At 34.4% G+C, this 16,789-nt stretch overlaps 1 protein-coding gene across 1 annotated transcript in view; it reads left to right on the top strand.

The window, feature by feature from the left end:
• The window catches only part of LOC129247416 (sodium/potassium-transporting ATPase subunit beta-1), an 87,093-nt gene extending 78,987 nt beyond the window's left edge, over positions 1-8,106 (top strand). The window contains exons 3-5 of the mRNA XM_054886535.1: positions 788-1,045; positions 1,110-1,372; positions 5,967-8,106. Of these exons, the coding sequence (XP_054742510.1) occupies positions 788-1,045; positions 1,110-1,372; positions 5,967-6,245 (800 nt within the window). The 3' untranslated portion in view covers positions 6,246-8,106. The remainder of the gene's footprint in view (positions 1-787; positions 1,046-1,109; positions 1,373-5,966) is intronic.
• The last annotated feature ends 8,683 nt before the right edge of the window (positions 8,107-16,789 follow it).

Here is a 16,789-nt window from a genome sequence, read left to right as displayed (position 1 = left end):
TAGTCACGCACCAACCCATTCGACTACGGCGGCCACCTAACCTAGAACTATGTTTATTTCAATGTTTGCCTTAGTTGTTTCATATTTTTTCAATCCCTGTCATCCCCGGTGGGATATGGGACCTCAGGGTTTTCAATTGTAGAACCAATTTCATGTCTGTTTGAACATGAATTTTGCACATCCAAATTCAGTGTGCATATTGCCGAAGCCGGTGGATTTTCCATTAAAATGTGGGCACCACTTGGAGACTGCTTTCCGCGGAATATTTCGAAAAGTTACCTTAGGAAGATCTGTCGCCTAAGGACGATCTGATCTTCGCGCAGTCTTTATCAAAACACCTACTTATATCTTTTCTGACTTCGATGAAATGCTGCTGTAGTAGCATCCAAGAGAGGAAGAAGTGGGACAGTTTTATTGACACACCACTCAAGTAGAAATGACTGCCGTGATAAAAGTACCATTGGAATACCTTTGGGCACGAGTAAACTAATAATAAAAAACAACATTACCCAAGAGCCCAATAAGTCATGGGAGATTAAGATACAAGAAAAGGTCAAAGGAATTGCTTAGCCTCTCAAGAGATGATATTTCGAAGGTCGTGGCTTGTGTCACCGGTCATTGGCTATTTGGCAAGCATTCCTTAACCCTTTCGGTACGGAAAGCCGCAAAATGTTACTTCGATTGGCAGATCTGTTTTAGACAAACCTAACCTAAAATATCCAAATAAATTACCAAGTATTACCAAGTATTACAAAAATCTAATAATATTCTTTTCCCTTCCTTCCAGGTCAACTAATGCTCTTCTACACCATTTTTTACATCGTACTTGCTGGTTTGTTTGCTATCTGCATGCAGGGTCTATTCGCCTCGTTGAGCGACAAGGAACCAACTTGGAAGTTGGAACGTTCACTAATCGGTACGAATCCCGGTTTAGGCTTTCGCCCACTGAGCGAGGAAACCGAACGCGGTTCGGTGATACAATTCGACACAAAGAAGCCCGAGGAAGGACGCTATTGGACGAGTTTGGTTGATCAATTTCTACAAAGTAAGTTGTGCACATTGAATTTGGTGATTTAATATTTAATGCATTTTCCGTTTGCGTCGCCCAGAATACCGCAGCAGTGGCGAGAGGAAATTCTGCCGCTTCAATCAGACACATAACGCCAATCAGGTTTGTGTTGTCGATGTGAACAGTTTTGGTCCATGCTCACGCGAGAATGGCTATGGTTATCAGAATGGACGTCCATGCATTTTCCTGAAATTGAATAAGATCTTCAATTGGCAGCCAAAATTCTTTGATAACCCAAAGGAACTGGATAAAGAAATGCCTGTTGATTTGAGGGATCATATCGGAAATTTAACCGATGTAGAGGTGAGTCAAAGCACAAGCAAAAATGTGTGCAAAAAATGCAATCTACAGAGGTGCTCGATTTGTGGATTTAAAAATAATCATACTTTCATAAGCTGCCACTTGCCAGGAAATGACGAGCTTCCAATTGCAATTCTGTCAGGAAAAAGGTTTACAGAAATTATTTCGTTAACCGCGCTTGCTGCTTCTTTTAGACTTCCTAGCAACTTGTCGAAATAGAGTTAAGATATCATAAAAAAGGAATGCGAATGATAAAAATCATTTTTTTCCCCAAAACTGAATCAAAGCAAAGTTGGCATAGCGTTAAATTTTTATTCGCCCTATGCTCCGACTCGGAGCGACAAAAGAGGTTTTTTATAGTAGTACTTTAATACTTCTTAAAACTGCTATCTAAAAGTATACATTTATTATCAAGTATAAAATAATAGGAATTTTATTCAGTAGGTTAATAATGAGAGAGAACCTCAGAACCACCTATTTTTACCCATCCAGGGTACGTAGACTATTACAAACCTGGTATTAAAATTATTATAATTTTTTGTTGTACTTCATTATTGTTTTTTGTGTTTTTTTTTTTTGTAAATATAGAAAACGCGATTTTAAAACTAATTATGCTCCTCCAGGGACTTAAAGAATTTCCTTTAGTACTGCTGCCTCTCTCGGTTAGCTTAGGTTAGATTATACTGGTAGTCGCTCTGTACGACCAACTCACTTAGAACTTTTTACTCCATTATGATACCAGTGTGCAACAGGCGAACCTCATTTATTTTTCTTCGTAAAACCAATTTTTGGATCTTATTAAGCACAGAAGTGGACAGTTCCGCACGAGAATTAAAAAATTTGCTATCTATTAAACCTGCTCTGATTTTAGCTTACGCTGGAGAATTGCAAAGGAAGTGTCCAATTGTTTCTTCCTCTTCCTCATCTCTAAACTTTCTACACCTTCTACAACTTCCGAGAGAAACTTTAATATGAACTCCAAGTCCTTCGAACTCATCATGTCGTCCTTTATTAGATGATCACCCAGGCTTTTTTCATTTGTGTATCAGTGCAGATCATTACATTTGTGTCTTACAATTTCTTTCTCTACTCTACAGAATCTGTATTTTTCACACAAATAACTTTCTTGTTTAGTCAACTGATAGTTTCACCTACAATTTAGGCCTAGAATTTACGCGATAAAAGATTGTTCGGTTAGAAGGTTCCAAAATTGCTCTGAAGTACTTGATACCTCGATAAATTGTTGCAGCATAATTTCCAAAGAGCTTCTGCCCCCTCCCTCTTTTGTTAGGGTTAGTACTCCGTACATAAATCTCAGAAGAACCGTGCAATTATACAGGAAGTCAATGCTCCTTTCGTTGCTATTTTTTAAGCAATCTCGTTTTCTTCAATGCCAATGTAATCCGAGGGCGAAAGAAATCAAACTTGATCGGTCAATAATTATGTAGCCTCTTCATCTATCGACCCATCCATACGCTAGGTTATCATTTATTGGTTTATATTCCGATACACTCACCCATTTTTTCTTTTCCAATTCCAGAATTCATTTACTGAATTCCACTCTAAATCTTTTTGAATTCCTAAATTAATTTACTCAATTTCATTCTTAATGTTTATAAACCTAAGCCTTGGTTGTATGGCATCCGTCGGTGTTGCGATTATTACTTGCCACGATAAAGTATAGTAAATTCGGGTATTGTGTGCACCATTTTACCTTGGTATTAATTTCTGCCCAAATAATCGTAATGGAAAAGCGATACTTTTTTCTTTCTAACAGATATTGAATTATCTTTACATTTTATTGCAAAATATACCCTAATATAATCGTTTTCATCTGATAATATAGAAAAACTGAAACCACCTTAAAAGTTGATGAAAAGAAAAATGGTGGGTAAAGTGGGCCGCTATATAAAATCACCAAAACCAATTGTAAGAGTTAATAAGTCAATGAATTTATTTATAAATTTTTTTCAATTTTTTCCTGGTCGACTCTTGCTAAAGTAAATCCAAAAACATCTTTACATTTTCTTCCGTGAAACCATTGCTCTATTAAAAGACGTTCCTGTGGGAGAACGAAAACTAAGCTCCCTTTTTGTGCCTGCGCAGGAATCCATGCAACCAACCTTTCCCTCCAAATTGCTTAAGGGCCGAAAAATTATTTGACACTTTGACAATTTCGTCAGTTGCCAGGGATCGAATATCGTGCCTTGTTGATTCCATTTCTAATGTATATTTTACAAGGTCTTGGCTTCGTCCAGTATTGGCTTACGCCCAAGTGGGGTTTTCAAAAGCAGGCTAAGGGATGCATTACTCCTTGCCATTATTTGCAATGAAACGCGGCATATTAAAAGTCTTTGATGCAAAAAGTGTGCCCATCTCCTCATTCCTAACAGCTTCAGTGGATTTTTTCATCATACAGGGGTTCCATTTCCTTCTTTCTCTATTTTTGAAATGTCTAAATATGTATAGTTGGGAAATACAAAGCAGGAAAATTAACGAGAAAATACTAAGGGAGCAATGTGGGCTACTAGTTTACAATACCTGACGCTGACTAGCCCACATTAGCCACTGCACCACTTACAAGAAGAAAGTACTACAAACTTCTGTCTAAATAATTTAAAAAGAGTTTCTTAACGCATTAAAAAATGCCGAATTGTTTAATAATTCTATCTGAAATTTCACACTTTAAAAATAATCACTTGCTAAAAAATATCATTAATATTACACGCCACTGAAAAACAAATCGACTGCACTTCACAAAATATTTTTATCAACTGCTCATCTGTAAAGAGTCCAATTCAAAAAGCGAGCAGCGTAAAACATCCGTTATGTGAATTTTGAAGTGCATAAGCAATCTTTCTAGTGCATGTTCGTTATTTAAAAAAAAACAGACATTGACCACTTTATCCGAATATCCCACAATACCCGATCTTACTCTATTAATCTTCTTACGACGCAGAGACCCTTCCTCGCCGACGTTGACATCAGTCATGATCAGGATAGCCCTCTTTGCTTTTGTTTAAACGATTAAAATAGAATGGAAAATATATATATAAATTTTCATCTTTTCACAAAATTTAGTTATTTAACAATTTACTCTCACTGGGCAAACTTTTACATTATCTTCATCGTTTACATTCTTTTCTTAATTTAACTTTTAATTTTTCTTCCATTTTCTCTCTCACACCTCATTTACATTCTCTTGCTAACATAACTTTTAATTTTTTCACCAGCTCTAATTTCACCAACATTCATTTTATTCTCTTTCTTACCTAACTTTTCACTCTTTCTTTAAGGGTAGCTTTTCTCATACCACCGAATTAAAACTGTAGGGCAGTTTCTTCATATTTACTTCCTAACCTAAATTTTCAGCTTTTCACAAAATTTTGCTATTTTCACACATTCCAGTTAGTTCCTTTATTTACATTCTCTTTCTAACCTAACTTTTTAATTTTCTCGCAAAGTTTAGCCATTTTAACACTTTTCATCGGATATTCTTTCCCACAGTTCATTTACATATATTTTTGTACATAACTTTTTTTTTAAGCTTTTACCTTTTTCTCTCTATCAACTCATTTCATACTCTTTTTAAACCAACTTTTCACCCTTTCCTTAAAAAAAAAAAAATAAATAATTGGCGCGTACACTTCTGTTAGGTGTTTGGCCGAGCTCCTCCTCCTATTTGTGGTGTGCGTCTTGATGTTGTTCCACAAATGGAGGGACCTACAGTTTCAAGCCGACTCCGAACGGCAGATATTTTTATGAGGAGCTTTTTCATGGCAGAAATACACTCGGAGGTTTGCCATTGCCTGCCGAGGGGCGACCGCTATTATAAAAATGTTTTTATTAATTTTGCTTTCACCGAGATTCGAACCAACGACCTCTCTGTAAATTCCGAATGGAAATCACGCACCAACCCATTCGGCTACGGCGGACGGCCCTTTCCTTAAGGGTAGCTATTTTTATACTTTCCATACTCATAGTTCCTTTTTTATCTATTCACAAAATGTAAATTTTCATCTTTTCACAAAATGTACCCATTTTAACACATTTCACGTAATCCTTAGTAACAGCTCATTTACATTCTCTTTCTACACTAATTTTGTATTCTTTCTTTAGGGTGACTATTTTGATACACCCCGCCCAGTTTTACAGTTCCTTTGCATTTACTTCCTAATCTAAATTTTCATCTTTTCACAATTTTCACAAAATCTTTTTCACACAATTCACCCAGTTCTCTCTCACAATTCATTTATATTCTCTTCCTAGCCTTACCTTTTATTTTCTTTTTTACACATTTAGCTATTTTGACATTTACTATCAGTTTGCTCCCGCTCAAATTAATAAATTTACCTTTCTCATTCTAATTTAAATTTTAATTTTTTCACAAGGTTTTTTGACATCATCCACCTAGTTTTGTGTCACAGTTCATCTAAAATTACATCACGTAAAAGTTACTTCGAAAAGTTCTACTTAAATCTCCGTATGCCTGCATTCTATGATTTCTTGATCCTATGTAATCTTATTACTTGAAATCTTTTGAAAAAAAACGAATTAACTATTAACTCGCTCTCTCTCTCTCTCATTCCATTCACAGCGTCAACAAGTTTGGGTATCGTGCAACGGTCTGCATGCCGTCGATAAGGAGAGCGTGGGCGAAATGAAATTCTATCCAGGTCGTGGCTTCCCCGCCTTCTACTACCCATACCTTAACCAGCCAGGCTACCTCAGCCCACTGATCGCTGTACAATTCGAAAAGCTGAAACAAAATCAATTAGTGAACATTGAGTGCCGCGCTTGGGCCAAGAATATCCAATACAGCGGCAGTTTGAATGCACGAACCGGTTCGGTAACTTTCCAGCTGTTCGTCGATTAGACGACAACGCGCAGTTCAGCAACAGCAACAGCAACAGTAAAAAGCTACAAAGAGAAACGCAAATAATTATTTGTACGCAACACAGCGACTTAGGAAATGAACTCGTAAAAGCAAAAAAACACGAAATGAAAGAGAGCAGAAAAAGCAAATACTTACATACGTAAAACAAAAAAAAAAAAACAAGGAAATATTTTTTAATGTAATTATGGCGCATGTAACGCTTATCATTTATCTTATTGATAAGAATTTTGCGCTATAGCCTTTACAATTACTATCTGGAATAAGCGAATGCAAGGAAAAGCGGGAATTTTTATGAGTCGCACGAGTTGTTGTTGAAGCGAAATTAAAGTAAATATTAAAGCGTTTAAAAAAGCTGAGATATCAAATTTATTTGTAAACGAGAACGTTTGAAGGAGTGGAATGTGGTAAACGAATGTTTTTTTTCTTGTTTTTTTTTCATAATTTTAAATTGAATTCAAGCGTATTGAGAAAAATGTAAAATGTAGCTATTGAAAAACTTAAGTAAAAAACGAAATAATGTAATTTTTGCATAAGTGTTGGTGAGTGGCAAAAGAAAAAAAAACAACAACAAATGAGTAACAATAAAAATTGTTTATTTGTAGTGAAAAGCGCAAAAACAAAAGTGGAAAAAAATAATAGCTGCAACAACAAAATCAAAATGTATACACACATACACACCCACACACACACACATGTGCATATATATACGATGGAGGTATTTCATTGCAATGTACGCAATTCGAAGATATTTTTTTATAAGTTTACAAATTTTACAACAGCAAAAATTTTATTAAAACTCGCGAATGTATTCAAATGGAAATTGCAAAAATGTGCACACGTATAGTATATACATACAAATATATATATATAAAAAGAAAAATGCAGTTATCAGTAGCGAAATATGTAACGGAACACACGCAGCTGCATGCTTTGTGTATGCTTGTATGCATTTATAAGATACATACCAACCGCATACACACACCAACACAAAACACTCACACACACACACACATAATAAACAAAAGCAAACACCAACAGCAGTGAGAGGCTGCTTATGAGTATATTAAATTTTTAACTATTAGTTTTTCTTATTTTTTGTTGCTTTGCTAAGTTAAAAATCTAAAAATCTTACTTTCTAAGCTGAATTATGAGTATTTATGTATGTATGTAAAAAGTGTAAATTAAAACATAAACACAAAAAATTTGTTTTTCTTTTTTTTTTGCTTTGTGATGTTAAATATATATTATAACCCTTTTCAAAATTGAACTTAAAATTTTTTAAATTGTTTTCTGCTTCTTGTTTTCGGGAAAATATTTGCCAGCTGGTTACTTAAACCGTTGATGCAAACTGTAATGAATTCGATTAAAATATTGCACAGTATTTTGTGTTGCTGTTGTTTTCTTGAACCAAATTCGTTTTCTACCTTAATCGTTTTTCAATTCATTCTGCAACACTGCTTAATTTACTGTTAGTTTTACTGTTAAGTAGCTTTTAAATGGCATTAATTTTGGGGCTTTCGATTATGATTTGATTTGATCTCGAAAGCCTTTCAATTGTTTTCCGTGCATCTGGCAACACCAACATACAATACACAAGAGTTGATTAACATAGTAAGTGCATTTAGCACAATTAATAAGCGATAGAGAAAAATTTACTGCATATTGTTCAATCAAGCATACATACAAATAAAATAAAGTAAAATAAATATATAGGCTTACAATATTTGAATTAATTAAGTAAAATATTTATTTAGTTATTTCAAAAATTTGAAAAATTACAATTCATGTTATTTGTACAATATCGTAAAAATAAAATTTTAAAACCTGAAAACCTACAGGATATTTGCGTGATTAAATTATTGTTATTTATTTATTTTTTTATATCTTTTTTTTATTTTTTAATTTTTTTTTATTAATTTATTTTTTGTCGAGTGTATTTTGTGAGTTCGGTTTGGTCTAAGGCAAAACCTTCGCTGTAGTAAAATATGCGTTCATACCAATGAGAGAAGAATATGGAATATAAGAATATACAGGGTGGGCCAAATAAGGCCTACTAATGTTAAGCACAAATAACTTTTTTATTTTTTTATGACACATTTATTTTTCTGTTTTTGTAGGTCATAATTGAATTGTTGGAAATTTATTATGGAACCCTACAGTACAACACAACGCATTAAAATTATCGAGTTTTTCTATTCTTACACAATTAGCCACACAAATTGATTTTTTAAATAATTTTTTGATGTCCATTTAAATGGTTATGTCAACAAACAAAACTGTAGATTGTGGGGCTCTGAAAATCCAAGGGCAACACACCAACATCAGTTGCACCCATCTAAATGTACTGTTTGGGGCGGTGTTATGGCCACTAGAGTTATCCGTCCACATTTCTTCGAAAATGAGGATGAAACGCCGGAATCGATTTCAGGAGCTTCAAACAGAACATTGATCGAAAACTTTTTGCGGCCAATGGCGGAACAGTATCCTTGATAGTATCCTGATTTCCAAAAAATTCAGATTTCCCTTGGCCACCTCGTTCGCCAGATTTGACTGCGCCCGACTTCTTTTTATGGGGATATTTAAAAAACAAAGTGTATCTTAATAAACCAGAGACTATTAGACAGCTGAAGCAAAATATTCGAGACGAAATACTGAGAGTTCAACTAGAAACATTATGTGGTGTAATGGAAAACGCGTTAAAATGAGTCAAGCTTTGTATCGAGAAAAATGGTGGACATTTGTCTGATGTAATATTTCATACATAATTTCCATAAAATATATTCAATGTATAAAAACAATTAACCAAAATAAATGATTATTGGAAAAGTTATTTGCGTTTACCATTAGTAGGTCTTATTTGGCCTACCCTGTAGAAGATTTCGACAAAAGCAGCTGTTGAGCTAAGGTAATTGTAGAGATTTGTTCACGTTTCTTGTTTGGAAACTAGTTTTTTTACATTCTTTTCTCTACTTTTTTCTTTTCTTTTCTTTTCTTTTCTTTTCTTTTCTTTTCTTTTCTTTTCTTTTCTTTTCTTTTCTTTTCTTTTCTTTTCTTTTCTTTTCTTTTCTTTTCTTTTCTTTTCTTTTCTTTTCTTTTCTTTTCTTTTCTTTTCTTTTCTTTTCTTTTCTTTTCTTTTCTTTTCTTTTCTTTTCTTTTCTTAACTTTTTTCTGCTCTTTATTTCCTTTTTTCTTTCTATCCTCTCCAATGCTTACCTTAACCTAAGCTAACTTTTTACAAAAGCGGTAAATTTGTGAACTCTCTTCTTAGTGCTCTCACACAACTCATCTACAAGGTGACGTGCATTTTGCCACCTCAGTCTACTTAATCATGCATTCTATCATTCTTGATACATACAGATATACAATATGGCGCAAAATTAATATTCCATTTAATTTTTTGTTTATTTGTTGAATAACTAAACTATTTTTACTAAATAAAAAACCCTAAATATTTTTAGTGATGGAAATCTTTATTTTGTCCTTTACGCGTTCCATTGCTTATCTGTTTGTATACAGCAGCTGTCTGCTTCACAAATGTTAAATATGACTGATGCACTACGCTATTTGCAAAAATTAAAAATCTGCCGAAAGGATGATTAACTTTGCCCCAGCTGGTATTTGATAATATTATATATGAAGAGTAATATTCACTCCGAAGTAGTGTAAGTTTTCCCTACCGAGATTGTAGGTACTTCTTCCAATAGGCGTTTTTTTGACCGAACATGTGTGACTACAGTCAAACTAAATAAATAATTTCTTTCAGTATTCATTGACATTTCATCATGGAAAGACTTACGACTCAACAACGTTTACAAATCGTACAATTTTATATTACGAAAATCGACGCTCTGTGAAAAGTGTTCATCGCGCGCTTAGGTCAACTCATGGTGTTCAGCGATGAGGATCATTTTTGACTTAATGGCTGCATCAATAAGCAAAATTGCCGTATTTGAGCTGAAGAGAAACCCGAAACTCGATTCCATTTAAGAACAGCCATTACATCCATTGATTGGAGGAATCATCGGCCCAGATTTCTTCAATTGCATAGCTGGCACCAATTTCATAGCGAATTGCGGACGCACTCGCGATAGATAAACGACTTTTTGATGCCGGAAATCGAAGCCCATGATCTCCACACATTTCAAACTTGGTTCCAACAAGATAGAGTTATTTGCCACACATCTTTGAGACAATGAATTTACTGCTTCGTCGTTTCGGTGAGTAATTTATCTCTCGTCTCGGACCAGTGGATTGAGCAGCAAGATCGTGTGATATCACACCTTTGGACTTTTATTTGTAGGGTTATGTAAATTCTAACTGATTTGTACATAAATCAGTTTTGATTGAGGCATTGGAAGCCAATATTACTAAAGTTATTCACGAGATACCGACCACAGTTCTCCACCGAGTCATTAAAAATTGGTGTTTACGGATAGCCGATTTACGATGCAGCTACAATCAACATTTGAAAGATATTGTCTTTAAAATCAGAATGTCATGAATGGTTCTACAAAAAAATATAAGTTATAAAAATTGCTCAATCAATTTGAATTTTTGTTGTCTTATTTCAATTTATAATCCGATACCTCTAAATTGATGACCCTTTATAAGTGAATATAAATAAACGCTCTCTTGATTGACTGGTAGCAGCCTTGCCTGAGCAAAGTGAAGCGCTATGTATATTTATCTGAAAGAGCTCTTTGTAGTCCTTCGCAATTTATCAATTTTCTGCAGGCAATTTTCATAATGTCTTGAAAAAATAAGTGGTCGAAATAAGGGACAAGGAAGGATGGGCTTTGCACCAACTCAGTGAGCGCTGGGCAAGTACACGAGCGTGTTAGGTCGCGAAGTCCTTCTGGCCACGTTTGGATAGGAGGCGTTCGAGGGATATTCTGAGGATGACAAAATCTCATCTCTCAAATTTCGTAGGCATCCTCACGGGGCACTGTCCGCGGGGTATACATGCCGGGAGACTCGTAATTACTTCGAGTCCTTTTTGCATCAGCTGTATGGAGTATGAGGTGGAATCATCTCAGCACCTGCTCCTCAGCTGCCCAGCTCTTGCGAGACTAAGATTCAAGCATCTTGGTTCTCACTTCTTTTCTGCGCCTGCTGATATAGCAGGTATTGAAAACAAAATTCTGATGAACTTCATCAGCAACACAAAGAGTTTAACACAACCGCAGACTAGTCACCGTTCGTAGTCCACAAACAGTCAACCTTCCCCATCCCTTTCCCTTTCGTCCTCTTTTTTCCTTCACCTCTTTTCCCCCTCTTGCAATGGTATCACAAAGGACGAACCAACTGAAACTTGATTTTATATGGTTTTTGCAGTACAGAATAACATTTTTATAAAAAAAAATTATTAAAATTATATTATATAAATGGTCAAACCTTGTCAATAAATTCTTGTGATCTAATTATGAGAATCAGCTTATGGGCTGACGTCACTTGGAATGTGTTTACAAACAAACTGAGATTGTGTTGGTGATATACGAAAAAAATTAGCCAATGACACATCGTTGCCATCTGAACAACGACTGATTGGGCGAGTGTGCGAATATGTGTAAACCGATCGTGCAAATTTCGGCTGCCGAAGTTACCCTCACAATTTTTTTAGTTAAAGAACCAACTTTGTAAATCTATCACCTCCAGCGATAAGGTGAGTTGATGCGACTTGAGGTGATTTAAGGTGAGATGAGTTTAGATGCGGTCCATAGAAAAATAGCGCTCAAGAAATGAATTTTATGTTCGATCAAAAATACAGAACTTTTAAAAAATTCATTATTTCTAATAAAAAATTATAAAATAAAATTGTCATTATTTTTAATAAAAACAATACACTCATGCACTTATTATTAATTTGGATGAAAAATTTAAAACTCATAAAATTATTATTAGGCGCGCAGCTAAGTTCCCGCTGTTTGTCAATAGATGCCGCCAGCAGTGTGTGCTAGTCGATTCTAACATAACCTAAACATCATAAACCAAGCTTAGACATATGGGAAACAAACTGCTTCGACACATAAGTGATTTTGTTTTGGTATCATATACTTTTGGTTTTGTGAAAATGTCTGATTTTGTGCAGAATAATCGTCATTTGCGGGAAGTGTTGATTTTTCTCTTTCATTCGAAAAAAACGGCAGCTGAAGCGCAGCGAGAGCTATAGAAAGTTTATGGAGATGCTGCTTTAAGTGAAACAACGTGCCGAGATCGGTTCTGTCACCTCAAAGACGGTGTTTTAATGTTGACGACCGTCCGCGTAAAGGACAAAAACCTTCGAAGTCGCTGAATTGGAGGCATTGCTCAATGAGGATCCGTGCCAAACGCAAGAAGAGCTTGCTTCAGTATTAGGAGTTATCCGCCAATCCATTTCCAAGCGATTGCATGATTTGGGAATGATTCAGAAACAGGGGACTTGGGTTCCTTATGAGTTAAAACCAAGGGATGTTGAACGTCGTTTTTTCGCCTGCGAACAAGTGCTCCAGCGGCAAAAAAGGAAGGGGTTTCTTCATCGCATCATGATGGGTGATGAAAAATGGATTCATTACAGCAATCCAAAGAAAAGAAAGTCATGGGGACTTCCCGGTCATGCTTCTACGTCGTCGCCTCATCCGAATATTCACGCTGCGAAGGTTATGCTATGTATTTGGTGGGACCAAGTTGGTGTTATTTATTATGAAGTATTAAAACCAAGCCAAACCATCACTGGCGATCGGTATCGACTTCAATTGATGCGATTGAGCCGAGCACTGAGCGAGAAGCGGCCGCAATACGCGGAGAGGCATAAAAAAGTGATTCTACAGCATGACAACGCTCGGCCTCACGTTGCCAAACACGTTAGAACCTACCTGGAAACACTGAAATGAGAAATCCTACCCCACACGACATATTCTCCAGATATTGCGCCGTCCGATTATCCCCTAATCCGATCGATGGCACATGGTCTAGCTGACCAGCAGTTCCATTCATATGAAAATATCAAAAATTGGCTAGGTTCGTGGATAGCCTCAAAAGATGAACAGTTTTACAGCGACGGTATACGAGATCTACCCGAAATATGGGAAAAAGTAGTAGCCAGCGATGGGCAGTACTTTCATTCACTTATGACACATAAATCATTCACTTATAACCATTTTTTCAGAAAAGCTTTGTATTTTCATCAAAAAAAAAAACAGCAACAACTTAGTTGGGCACCTAATATTATTATTCATGAAAATTTTAAAATTTGCGATTTCATTATTTTTCATGAAAAACTTAAAATTCACAAAAACACTTCATTATTTTTTATGAAAAAATTTAGAAATCACAAAAATTGCATTATTTTTGATGGTAAATTTAAAGCTCGCTAAGATATCATGTTTTTAATGAAAAATTCAAAAAATCATCATAATTTTTTACTGAACATTTAAAACTCAGAAAGTAATTGTTATTTTTAATGAAAAACTTGAAGCTCAAAAAATAATCATTAGTTTTACACAAACTTGAAAACCTTTAAAATTATCATTATTTTTGAAAAGCTTCAAAATTCGCAAAAATATCATTTTTTGGATGAAAAATTTTAAATTATCACTTTTTTGATGAAAAATTTAAAAAAGATGGTTTTTGATGAAAAATTAAAACTCATAAAACTATCATTATTTTTGGTAAAAAAAATGTAAACTCTTGAAAATATAATAATCATTATTGGTGATGAAAAATTTTCAGGTAAAAAAATAATCACTTTTTTTATCAAAATAATAAAACTCATAAATAATCACTACTTCTGATGGAAAATTTAAAACTTCTAAAATCATCATTATTTTTGATTGAACATTTAAAACTCAAGAAATAATCATTAGTTTTATACAAACTTGAACACTATTAAATTATCATTATTTTTGGTGAAAACTTCCAAATTCGCAAAAATATCATTTTTTCGAGAAAATAATTTAAATTCGCTAAAATATCATGTTTTTGATGGAAACTTTAAAATTCGCAAAAATATGATTTTGGGTTGGACAGTTTTAAATTATCACTTTTTTGATGCAAAATTTAAAACTCATAAAATCACCATTCCTTTTTATCAAAAAAAATGTAACTCCATATAAGATTGTATTTTCAAACTTTCTCATAAAGAGCGTCATAAAGATTTTCGAAGCTTTTAATTTTTTTTTTCATTAAAAATTCTAAAATAATGATTATTTTCGGTCCCAGATACAAATACACTCACCGCTAAGGGTTCGCTTTATACCAAAACTCTCTCAAAATCTTCACCAACATTCGGAAATAATTATTTAACTCTCAGTTACCCATTTGATATTTCTTTGATTACATTTACTTAAAGCCTTTAAATGAGAGCACTTTTTCACTATTTGCTTCTTCACATGGCGTTATTGTTTGCGATATTTGCCTTTAACTTTTTCGAATAGTATAAATTAACTGTGTGTGTTTTTTCAACCGACTTTTCTCGCCAATTTAATGCTCTGCCATAAATAACTTTACGATGCAGTCAAACATTCATATCACTCGAGTGTCTTATTGCGAAGGGATTGCATTGAAGTGTTTATTTAGATACCATCTGGTGTTTTTGTAACTATGCAGAAGAGTTTTTACAAGTAACAATTTTTTTTTTTTCTCTTAAAGTTTAACGCAGTACAATTCGAGTCAACAGGTACGAGCTAAGGTCTATAGATAGAGTGTGGACAGGTTGTTAATAAATATCTTAGTTCACTGAATGATTTAGTTTGTGTGGGCTTAGGTTTTTATATGTACCTCATTAGCAGAATGTTTTATGGATTTAACGGTTAATATCACTTTAAATTGTGTTGCTGTTTTTTAGCAAAAAAGTACACAGGTCGACATGCTCTTTTTTTGTGTATAAATGTACATACATACATGCACACGTACATATGTAGAGTTGACAATTTGCTGTGAGGAAGAATTTGCATACATATACTAGGTGGCGCAAAATTAATCATTCAATTTGGTTTTTGAATAACTTTTTTATTAAATAAAATACTAAATAAAAAATTATTTTGAGTGATGAATTGCTTTATTTTGACATTTAGGCGTCCCGTTGCTTGTCTGCTTGGGTACTGCAGTTGTCTAATTCACAGGTATCAAAAATGATTGGCGTATGACATAATTTGCAAAAATTATAGATCTTCCGATAGGGTGATTAATTTTGCGCCACCTTGTACATACCACTGCTTTATATCACAATTTCTCTGAATATTCCAAATATGCGTTGATATGCAAACTTCTCGGCTAAACTAATTAAATATGCATACACATATGTGTACACACTCATACAGTGTTGGACAAAACATATTGGACTGATACCTATTAGTGAAGCCATTTCTTTTTACTCTTGCAAATATTATTTTAAATAAGAAAAAATATCACAAGAATGAAAAGAAACCAGTTGTTATATGAAAACATAAAAAATATTTTCCAAGATAAGACAGTATTGCATTATATGTATGCGAAAAAAGGCAAACAATTACCAGTGCGACAGAACATATTGGACTCATCTCAGTTTATCGAAGTAGGCGACCGAAATGCCTTTTTATTTTTTTTTTTTGCTACTGTACAAGCCATGTGTACAAAGATATTTTTTTTTATTGTGGTCTGTGAGCCTTGAAATAAGAGTCAAAGTAGTTTCCTATTGAAAATTCTATAATTCTCTACTTTTATTAAAAAAACGTGCTAATGGCGGGAAAAAAACATTCAGTTCAATTGAAAAAACTAATTATAAACGACTACAAGCATGGTTTATCGCAAAAGGATATTTGTCAAAAGTTCGCAATAAAAAAATCAACAGTTAGTTACATTATAAAAAAATTCCGAGAAACTGGAAGTGTTGAAACTCTTCAACGTGGAGAACGACCCAAAAGATACGGTTGAAATTCGCTCGGGAACACCTTAACTGGTCAGTGAAACGATGGAAAACTATACTTTTTCTGATGAATCAAAATTCAACTTGAAATACTCAGACGGAATGAGAAGAGTTAGCTGGCCAAAAAATAAACGTTTAGATCCTCGATACTGCAAAGGTACGGTTAAGCATGGCGGAGGTGGTATTATGGTGTGGGGTTGTTTTTCTGGGTCTGGTGTTGGACCTCTCCACTTAATAAATGGAATTATGGATAGGTTTGTATACCAAAATATACTAGAAAGCGTGATGCTTCCCCATGCTGAGTGGAGTATGCCACTTTCGTGGTCGTTCTAACAAAATAACGACCCAGAGCACACCTCGAAGTTGGTAGCAAATTGGATCGCATGAGAAAAACTCAATATGCTCGAGTGACCAGCACAATCTCCGGACCTCAATCCAATTGAGAACCTTTGGAAGATACTCAATAGGAGGATAGATAGGCAAGGAGTAAATGGGGACAAAAGGAAGCTATTTGAAGCTGCCAAACAAGCCTGCTTGGATATCCCACTCGACGTTATCAACAATCTAATAGCTTCCATGCCAAAAAGATGTAGGGAAGTTGTAAAAAATAATGGTTATGCTAAAAAATATTAGTTAATTATTG

The sequence above is a fragment of the Anastrepha obliqua genome, chromosome 5 (genome assembly GCF_027943255.1).
Source record: "Anastrepha obliqua isolate idAnaObli1 chromosome 5, idAnaObli1_1.0, whole genome shotgun sequence".
Classification (NCBI taxonomy): domain Eukaryota; kingdom Metazoa; phylum Arthropoda; class Insecta; order Diptera; family Tephritidae; genus Anastrepha; species Anastrepha obliqua.
The sequence above is the reverse complement of the archived record's forward strand: the minus strand, read 5'-3'. Positions and strand labels throughout refer to the sequence as shown.